The 9,799-nt window shown below is 46.1% G+C and overlaps 2 protein-coding genes across 4 annotated transcripts in view; one reads left to right on the plus strand and one right to left on the minus strand.

Moving 5' to 3' along the window:
* Positions 1 to 7,022, minus strand: part of LOC100356924 (cytochrome P450 4F2) — a 103,506-nt gene extending 96,484 nt beyond the window's left edge. For both annotated transcript variants that reach the window (XM_070059371.1, XM_002721532.5), the window contains exons 1-2: positions 6,538 to 7,022; positions 4,450 to 4,521 (exon numbers count right to left, since the gene is read on the minus strand). The gene's annotated coding sequence lies outside the window, so the exon portion shown is untranslated. The remainder of the gene's footprint in view (positions 1 to 4,449; positions 4,522 to 6,537) is intronic.
* An 87-nt stretch (positions 7,023 to 7,109) lies between these two features.
* Positions 7,110 to 9,215, plus strand: ARL4A (ARF like GTPase 4A). 2 transcript variants are annotated; one of them, XM_008275420.4, is made up of 2 exons: positions 7,110 to 7,272; positions 8,348 to 9,215. In XM_008275420.4, the coding sequence occupies exon 2, from the start codon at positions 8,436 to 8,438 to the stop codon at positions 9,036 to 9,038; it is 603 nt and encodes a 200-aa protein (XP_008273642.1). In that variant the 5' UTR covers positions 7,110 to 7,272; positions 8,348 to 8,435; the 3' UTR covers positions 9,039 to 9,215. The 2 variants fall into 2 exon arrangements, with proteins under 2 accessions (XP_008273642.1, XP_002721573.1); XM_002721527.5 differs by lacking the exon at positions 7,110 to 7,272 and adding an exon at positions 7,773 to 7,929.
* Positions 9,216 to 9,799: the final 584 nt, after the last annotated feature.

Below are 9,799 nucleotides of genomic sequence, written 5' to 3' on the forward strand. Positions count from 1 at the left end.
TCTCTGCTATGGCCTGGGAGTGCAGTGGAGGGTAGCCCAAGTCCTTGGGCCCTGCACCCGCATGGGAGACCAGAAGGAGCACCTGACTCCTGGCTTTGGATCAGCGTGGTGTGCCGACCGCAGCGGCCATTGGGGGGTGAACCAACGGCAAAGGAAGACCTTTCTCTCTGTCTCTCTCTCTCACTGTCCACTCTGCCTGTCAAAAAAATAAATTAAAAAATTAAAAAAATAACAACAAAAAAAGAGAGTGTGTTTATGTCTGCTAATTCACTCCCCAAATGGCCACAATAGCCAGATCTGGGCCAGGTTGAAGTCAGGAACCAAGAACCCTGGGGCTCCCTTGTGGGTGGCAGCAACCAAAGTACTTGGGTCATCATCTGCCTCCCAGGCACATTAACAGGAAGCTGGATTGGAAGCAAAGCAGCTGGGACTCAAATTGGCATTTTAATATCCAAGGCAGATATCCCAAGTGATGTTTTAACTCACTGCACTACAACGCACACCAGTTTGGACATTTGTTATTGATTACATTAGAATTCATGTATTGACATGATTTTGTGTGTTCATGGGTACCTTTAGAGTAGTTATTCTCTTAAATTCCTAATTTGCTTTTTGGCAAAAGTTTTAGCAAAATTGTCTGCCTCTAGAAGAAAATAAGGTGTAGCTGAATTACTAGCTTAGTGAGGTTTTACTAATTTTTGTTTGTTTGTTCTTGCAAGTGGGGGTAGATGTTGAGGCCTTCTGAGCTCAGATAAATGATGAGAGGCAGTGAAGGGCAGGAAACTCCTTGCTCCCTCCCTCACTTCTCACTTTGGCCTAAAGGCTTAGCTATTTCCAGATCTAGGAACAAGGCTGCAGTGTTATTCCACCTCCACTAGGTCGAAGTCCTTACCAACAGCCCTGCTGCAGATTTTACAGAAGTGGTGGTGAGTTATAGAGAGAAGTCAGCAAGGGGCTGTTTCTCCTTCTGTCAGCAGGGAACAGGTATAACTTGTAGATAATTGACTCTCTCTTCTATAAGATGAGGGATTGATATATGGCTCGACTGTAGTGTAATTTATGGTTAGGTAGAGCTTGGTCCTCATTTGATTTTGAGAGGGAGATCCAGATTTATGGTTTCTGTCTTCTGGAGGTGGATGGCTGAGATCATATCAAAGACACCAACATTACTTATAAGTAACTTAGTTTAGCAAAAGCAAAAACAAACCTAGCTCACTGTTTCTCCAGGAAAGCTTAGGGCTTTGGCTCTCAAGTGGGGTGAATTTTCTCCCTTGGGGACATTTGTCACTGTCTGGAAATGTTTTTGATTGGCACATTTCCAGATGGAGGGTGCTACCAGCATCCAGTAGATGAAAAATAGGGATGCAGCTAAACACCCCAGGCTGCTGCTGCTTAAACAAGTCCCATCCCCCAATAAGGAATTCCTGTCCCAGGTGCTGGTAGGGGTAAGGCTGAGAAACAATGTCTTGGATATTTTTGTCCTTACAGATTTTTTGCCTTGTATTCTGGGAAGATTATTTCTTCTCTTTCATTTTTGTACTTTCCATGCCTTGGATCAGTTAAAATTAATGGAAAATTCTGTTGTGTACTGAAACATGATTTGCTGCAGTTTTGTAGGCAGGGTTGTATAATGAGGTTAGAATGCATGCTTCAACATTGGACTCTGCTGTTTGTGAACCAGCTCTACAAGTTCTCACTCTGGGACTCGGAAAATTATTGTGTTTTTAGACTTATTTATTTATTTATTTGAAAGTTAAGTTACAGAGAGAGAAGGAGAGACAGAAAGATCTTCCATCTGCTGGTTCACTCCCCAGATGGCCACAACAAACAATGTTGGGAGGCTGAAGCCAGGAGCCAGAAGCTTCTTCCATTTTGGGCAGGGGCCCAAACACTTGGCTCATCATCTGCTGCTTTTCCATTAGCAGGGAGCTGGATTGGAAGTGAAACAGCCAGGACATGAATCAGTGCTCTTATGGGATGCCAGCATTGCCGGCAGTGACCTTACCTGCTATACCACAACACCAGCCCCTGGCCAAATTACTTAAACTCTCTGTACTTCATCATAGGGGATAGAAGGAATTTTTACTTCACTGAATTGTTATGAAGAAGAACTGAGAATAAATGTGGGACCATTAACATGGTCTTTGGCATGTTGTCAATTTCCAATGGTAGTAGTTTAATATTTGCACACTTATAAAGACATGGTAGACATTTGAAGTGAATGTTTATAAATGGTGTAACTTTTCTTGTGTCCGTATTATAGGCACAGGCATAAGCTCTTCACAGTGGGGAGAGAGAACCCATGATGATTGCCATTAACAAACAGCATAAATGTCAGTTCATTTCTCAGCCAAGTAGGTAGGGAAACAAGGGTACCAGGTACATGGAGTTAATTTTAGCACATAGTGCTTTGGAACCTTCTTAATTGATTTGTAACTATTGGACCTAAGTTTTGAGATTAGAGTGAAGTGGAAGATATGCTTCTCGGTACACTCAGTAAATACCAGCCTTATTTTTAGCTTGAAACTTTCTTTTTAACAGAATGAGATCGAAGTACTTCTGATTTCATTAAAGATCAGGAATCTGTTGCATGAGTTATAAAGGCAGGAGCTAAAGGTCAGTAGATGAAGGAATGATAAGAAGTGTCTTGGTTTGGTCTCGTTTTGTGATGTGTGATAGACCAATGTCACATGAGTGTGGTGGGAAACCCACCGTTAAGTCCTGGTCACAGGTAGCAGTTGCGTTCTCTCCACTCTGAGGCTGCTGCTCCTGGTGAAAATGCTCAAATACTGAGGTCACATATATTTATAATTATTATTTCTTCTTGCTTTATTGAACACTCTCATTATGTAACGGACTTCCTTGTCTTTTTATCCTCTGCTTTTAATTTAAAATATATTTTACCTGATAGAAATATGCTATGGAAGCTTTCTCTTGTTTATTGTTAAGATTTAATTTGTTTACTTGAAAGTCAGAGTGACAAGGGAAAGAGGGTCTTCTATCCACTGGTCCTCTCCCCAAACGACTGTAATGACTGGGGCTGGGTGAGGCCAAAGCCAGAAGTTCAGAATGCCACCCATTCTGAGTGAGTGGCAGGGGCTCAATTAACTGGGTCATACTGAAGTAACACTTAACAAGTAGGGAATCCATTTTAGAGAATCCCTCCATGAGACTCTGGTTTGAAACTATGATCTAACAGTACATTGCATCCCACTTGGCAGAACATAGACACTCCCTAGCATGATTGCTCAAGCTTAAAACAGATAGGCTTCACTTGGATTAATGTTAAGACTGTAATTTTTCTATTGTCAAGATTGTAATTGACATTAGTTTCACATAGGTCAGCTTGACCCTAGTGACTATGTATTCCCTCCCCCTAGTAATCATATATTTCCTCTCCTCTCCAGGTGGGAGATCCAGATGAAGATCCTGACTCCTGGCTTCAGCCTGGCCAAGCCTGAGCCTCTTCTGGGTCTCCCACATTGATAGCAGGGGCCCAAGCACTTGGATCATCCTCTGCTGCTTTCCCACACGTTAGCAGGGAGCTGGGTCCAAACTGGACCAGTTGGGACTCGAATTGGTGCCCATATGGGATGCCAGCACTGCAGGCAGAGGCTTACCTTCTACACCATAGCACCTGGCCCAGGTACATCTGTTTTTCATTTCACAATAACTAAATGTGCAAGTGTGTTGCCTCCTTGTATACAGCAATAAACTCACATATACTATAAGGAAGTAGATAGATAACTGAGAGAACTGAACGACAAATATGAACATGTAGCAAAGAAACAGAATGCTAAGGCTGGAAATAGAGTTTGAATGGAATGCAACTGTAGTGACTGAGGAAGTAGCTGATGTGGCTATGTTGACATGGCTGCTGTCTAGGGACTGGATAAACAGTCACAGAAGCTTAGTGAACACAAATGTATTGGCATACTTGAGAAAAGAGTTGGAAAGGACAATGATGTCACCAAAGAAGTGACACTGCGAAAAAAAAAAAAAAAACTCACATTAAAGGGACTGTGGGGAAGGGGGTGCGGTGCTGTGGCATAGCAGGTAAAGCCACCGCCTGCAGTGCCGGCATCCCATATGGGGGCCAGTTTGAGACCTGGCTGCCCCACTTCCGATCTAGCTCTCTGCTAAGGCCTAGGAAAGCAGTAGAAGATAGCCCAAGTCCTGGGCCCATGCACTTGTGTAGGAAACCTGGAGGAAGCTCCTGGTCCCTGGCTTCAGATCAGTGTAGCTCCAGCCATTATGGCCAATTGGGAAGTGAACCAGCAAATGGAAGACCTCTCTCTCTCTCTCTCTCTCTCTCTCTTCTCTCTACCTCTCCTCTCTGTGCATAACCCTGACTTGCAAATAAATAAATAAATCTTTTAAAGGGGGGGACTCTGGGAAATACTTCACGACCTGGAAGGACACAGTAGTTTTTAGTATATGCATACTTACCTTATATATATATCATAGAAAATCAGGTTTTGGAAGAGTAGAACACTTCAGGCATCGAATTTGATCTGGGCCCTGGTTCAAAAAACAAGGTAAATTACTCAGGTATAGTTACTTGAAAAACCTACCCATCAATATCAGTATTTCTTCAAAATGTCTTAAGTATTAATTACCTGAAGTAATTACTTAAAATGCAGATCACTGTCTCCTCTCCTGTTCTTATTTAAAAGGTCTGGAATGGGTACCAGTAATCTACATACTTATATAACACTACCTCATTAATAGTTAAGTTTAGTAAGCCAAAAGTAAAAGTAGAGGTTCATAGAGCCCCTTACTGGCTCAGTTTTTCACAGTTCCTCAGGCCAAAAGAAAAATCCAAATAGACAAAACCAAACCCAATAGTTGTAGTTCCTAACTTTGTCCAACAGATGTCAGTGTTTCCCTCCAAACCTTATCCAACAGCATCCCTAGGAATTCCCAGAGGCACTCCAGGGCATACACACAATTTATGAGCTACAGCCTAAGGGACCATTTAACTGACATAGCAGCTAAATAAAATGTCTAATAAGGTATTGTATAGGAAGACTGGGCAACAAAGTGCAACATGTTTGGACTCCTAAATATTTTTAAATAAATAAGCAGAGAGCAAATATTCTAAGTTTGTCGGGCTTAGAAGGTGTCTGCATATTCTTTTCTCTGTAATCCCTTTAAATATGTAAAAACCATGTTCAGCTCTTGAATTTATCCACAAGCTTTATGTCCTATGACAACCCCTACTGTGGTAAAAGCCTAAGATGCAACATTAAAGTGTTATTCAGTGAGGGTGATTATGTAAGGTTGGGGCTCTCAAGCATCTCCTATCTCATCCTTTTTGCTCCAGAAAACTAAGTAGAGGTATACCATTGTTTGGAATACTGAAAAGACTCATTTGACTTCAAAGCTATGGTAAAGAGAGAGCTGTCATGAAACTATATTAAGAATTGCTAGTTGCTCCAAATAGGAATCCACCCACACTGCAACGCAATGGTTCATTTTCCCAGCTCTGGCTTCTGATGCCAGATTCCCTCCAATGCAGACCCTCAAAGGCCATACCGGCTCAAGATATTGGGTTCCTGCCACTCATGTGGGAGACCCAGCCTAGCCCAGCCCTGATTGTTGTAGGCATTTGGGGAGTAAACCAGTGAATGGGAGGGCAAGTTCCCTCTGTTTACCAAAATAAAATAAAATCCTGTTCAATTTCCCAAACTGATTATTGTACTAAGTCCTAGTCAATTGCTTGCTGAGTACTGCAAATGGTTAATGAGACTCCACAGTTTAATAAGGCACTTTTTAGCTTATATAAGATTCAGTAAATAACTTGGTAGGGGCAGGTGCTTCGCAAGGTGGTTAACACAGCACTTGGAATGTGTGCATGCCATATCAGAGTGCCTGGCTTCCAGTCCCAGCTCCATTTCTGATTCCATCTTCTGCCTAATGGTGTACCCTGTGAGGCAATGGGTCCTAGCTCAAGAACTTCGGTCCCTGCCACCCACATGGGAGATCTGGATTGAGTTTGGGGCTCCTGGCATTTGGGGAATAAACAAGTAGACAGAGGATTTCTGTCGTTCTGTGTATCTGGCTTTGATATAAACTCATTTTTCAAAAATTATAGAAAACAACTTGATAGTATATGCCACTTGATATTTCTCACTTTCAAAATTAGTACTGCTGTCTTGAAACTATGCATTGTGCTTAGCCCAGCTATTTTTAAAAATTCCATTAAAAATTTCATTAAAAAGAAACTCTTATGACAATACCACTTTCCTATGATAGTCACAAGGAGAGAAATGTCACTGGCAATAGTGCCCATGAGAAAAACCAGGAAATTCGTTGAGGAAGTTCCATTCCATATTGTAATAAATATATTTTTTTTCTTTAAAAACTGCACCATCTAGATTCTTCCAAATTATTCTCTTACAGCTTCCACCCAAAAGACTTTTGTTGATTAAAAGTTTTCCCAGAACTTTGTCAGCAACTCTCTTGTACATCGGTCAGAAGCACCCTAATAATCGCCGATTGCATTTTGTTAAGACTGAGACACTAAGACCGTACTTTGGTTGCCTGCCGTGGAGACTCCGGCGACCTAGGAGAGCAGACCAGCGCACCGGCTGGCGTCCACTTGCGATTGTACGGGTCAGGGACACAATTATCGTCACAGTCTCCCGTTTTACAGCACGGTGCGTTCTCGCCCACGAGCAGGCGAGCACTACAGCTTCTCTGGGCCGACCCAGTCACAGACTCCCTTCAGCGTGCGCCTCCGCCAACGCGGCCCGCGCGACCCCCCTGGGCCGTCACTAACACCCACACTCCAGCGTGTGCCTCCTCAGACGCGGCGCGCGCCGGCTCCACGCACGGGCGGCGCCCTGCGCTCGGCGCCGGAGGAGCGCTCACCCTCCTCCTGCACAGGCCGCCGGACTCCTCGGCTTCCAGTCACGCGCAATGCGCTCTGACGAGAGGGGGGCCGCAGAGCAACGGCTCCCGGCCGAAGCCGGAAGTGCCTCCGGCCCTCAGACCCCGCCGGGCGATTCAAACCCGACCCTGTTTGCGCGTTGCTAGGAGACCGGCTCCCGCGCGCCCCCGAACGGCGACGCCCGGCGACGTGCGGAGAGGGGCGGGGCCGCGCGGCGGGCGGCGAACGGTCAGACGAGCGCCGTTGGGGCGGCCTGGCGCGCGGCGCCCAGCAGGCGCCCCAGGAAGCGGGGTCGGTGCCTCTGCCCGCGCCGCCGCCCCGGCTTCACTAGTGCCGCCGACCGCCATCGGCGGGCCTTTGGAGCGACCGGGCGGACGGTGAGTCACGGGAGCCGCGCCCTGCCTGGGGAGACCAGCCGGGCCGAGGCCCGGGGGGCCGCCAGCGGGGAGGTGGCCGCTGCAGCGGGGTCGGGCCCGAGCCGTCCGCCCCTGAGGGGATGTCGCGGTCCCGGGGAAGCCCCCTGAGGTCAGCGGACCAAGGGTGAAGCCGCGGGCGCAGATGGCGGGCCCTGGGTGTAAGGGCCACCTCGCGGCGTCCGTCGGCTGCGCGGCAGGTGCGCTCGGGGGGCGGCGACCGGCGACCGGAGCGTCCGGGGCTCCCCTCGCCTGCAGGGGCCGCTAGCTGCCGGAGCGCGCGGCGTTTCCCGACCTCAGGGCAACAGGTGGTGCCGCCGTTGCGCCGAGCGCGAGCCGTGCTCCGCCACGCTGGGAGCGGCGGTTCCTTCGCCCAATGAGGACGCAGGGGGCGGGCCTTGCAGGGCTGCCCCCGCTGAGGGCTGCCCGCCAATGGGGTTGGAGGTAGTGGGTGGTCCGTGAGGCGTGGGCGTGGCCGGCCCCTGTGTCCGAGGTTTCCAGCGCAGCCAGCGCCAGAGCTGCGGGCAGAGCGGAGGCGAGCGGCTGGGTTGCGTTCCCCCCACCCCGAGCAGGAACGCCTGCCCATGCACTCTCATTGGTTCCCAGACTGCAGTCCCCGAGGTGAGAGCACGGTCGGGCGGGGGGCGGGGGAGGGGCAGGGGGTGCTGCTGCGGTGCTGAAGAGGTGTGTGGCGTTAGACCACCGAAGATAAGATTACCTGCCAGTTCTCTGCCAGAGCAAGAGGCACTTGTGTGGCTAGGGGACTTGGACCAGATAGGTGGCCGGATTGTCGCCCGCCCCGGACTAGGTATTGGAAGTGTGGGGATCGAGAAGAATGTCATTACCGCAGTTTTAAGTGGCTCAAAGCATTTCAGTCACGGTTATCCCACCGTTCATCTCGAGTTCACTATGTTTCCTATCTCCTCTGGTTTGTTTACTTACTAAAGGAAGCTCTCTTAAGTTTCGCGTGTTGAAATTAGAGGAGGTTGTTTTTACTGTAATATTTCACAAGGATAACTTAACCCATTTTCCCTTCCAGAAGTCTTGCGGTTGAGTCACCCAGGAGGAGAAATTTTAAAGTCCTAGGAAGAGAGCATTTCCATTTGGGACAATTACCTGCGCTGGAAATGGGGAATGGACTATCAGACCAAACTTCCATCCTGTCCAGCCTGCCTTCGTTTCAGTCCTTTCACATCGTTATTCTGGGTTTGGACTGTGCTGGAAAGACGACTGTCTTATACAGACTACAATTCAATGAGTTTGTAAATACTGTACCTACCAAGGGATTTAACACTGAGAAAATTAAGGTAACCTTGGGAAATTCTAAAACAGTCACTTTTCACTTCTGGGATGTAGGTGGCCAGGAGAAACTAAGGCCATTGTGGAAGTCTTATACCAGATGCACAGATGGCATCGTGTTTGTTGTGGACTCGGTTGATGTTGAAAGGATGGAAGAAGCAAAAACTGAACTTCATAAAATCACAAGGATATCAGAAAACCAAGGAGTCCCTGTACTTATAGTTGCTAACAAACAAGACCTGAGGAACTCACTGTCTCTCTCAGAAATTGAGAAATTGTTAGCAATGGGTGAACTGAGTTCATCAACTCCATGGCATTTGCAGCCTACCTGTGCAATCATAGGAGATGGACTAAAGGAAGGACTTGAGAAACTGCATGATATGATAATTAAAAGAAGAAAAATGTTGCGACAGCAGAAAAAGAAAAGATGAATACGAGTACCTTTTATATCTATATGGAGTAGGTTTTCTCCGGTCTGATTTTGACAAATGGAAGTATTCCACACTGGTTTGCCCTCCTGGATGCTATTTAAAGCTTTGTTTTGTTGAACAATCAGATGTCCAACTCTGTTGCCTTGTGGAAGATGAATAAATGCAGTGCTTCTTAAAGTGGTCTCTTTCTCCCTTCCCCACAAATCTTTTGGTACTACCATTTTGGGAAGCCAAGTAAGGATGGTAAACTGACTAGAAAATAGTTGTGGAAATTGACCCAAAGGTAGTGAAATAAAACTTTGAGGAGTGTCTGCTAAGTATTTGTGCTAGTATCCTTTTGGGAGAAGCCTTTGCAAGGAAATTGCATTCAAGGCTGTGTATGTTAAGATGAAAAGCAAATGAATGGAAATGTGAAAGTGGATGAATAAATCCATGGTTGTATTGGTCACATTGGCACAGCCCGTCTTTTTTTATGTAAGGAATGAGAAGGAAGTATTTGCTTTTTTAAAGTTTTGGCCAAATGATTTTTTGATATTTTCTGAAATCTCATATCTTAGCTCTGGACAATATTAAGTTGGTCTAAATTTAATAAAAAAAAAAAAAGTAGATATTCCAGTGCATGAATTAATTTTCCTGAATGAGCATGTTTTGGTGTGTAGTCTCTTTAGAAATAGCTATGCATCTTTTTATACAGGTTTAAAACAACATTTTGGGGATTTAGGGCTATCATAAAAAATAGTTTGTTGTCAGAAGCACTTTTA

The sequence above is a fragment of the Oryctolagus cuniculus genome, chromosome 16 (genome assembly GCF_964237555.1).
Source record: "Oryctolagus cuniculus chromosome 16, mOryCun1.1, whole genome shotgun sequence".
NCBI classification, from domain to species: domain Eukaryota; kingdom Metazoa; phylum Chordata; class Mammalia; order Lagomorpha; family Leporidae; genus Oryctolagus; species Oryctolagus cuniculus.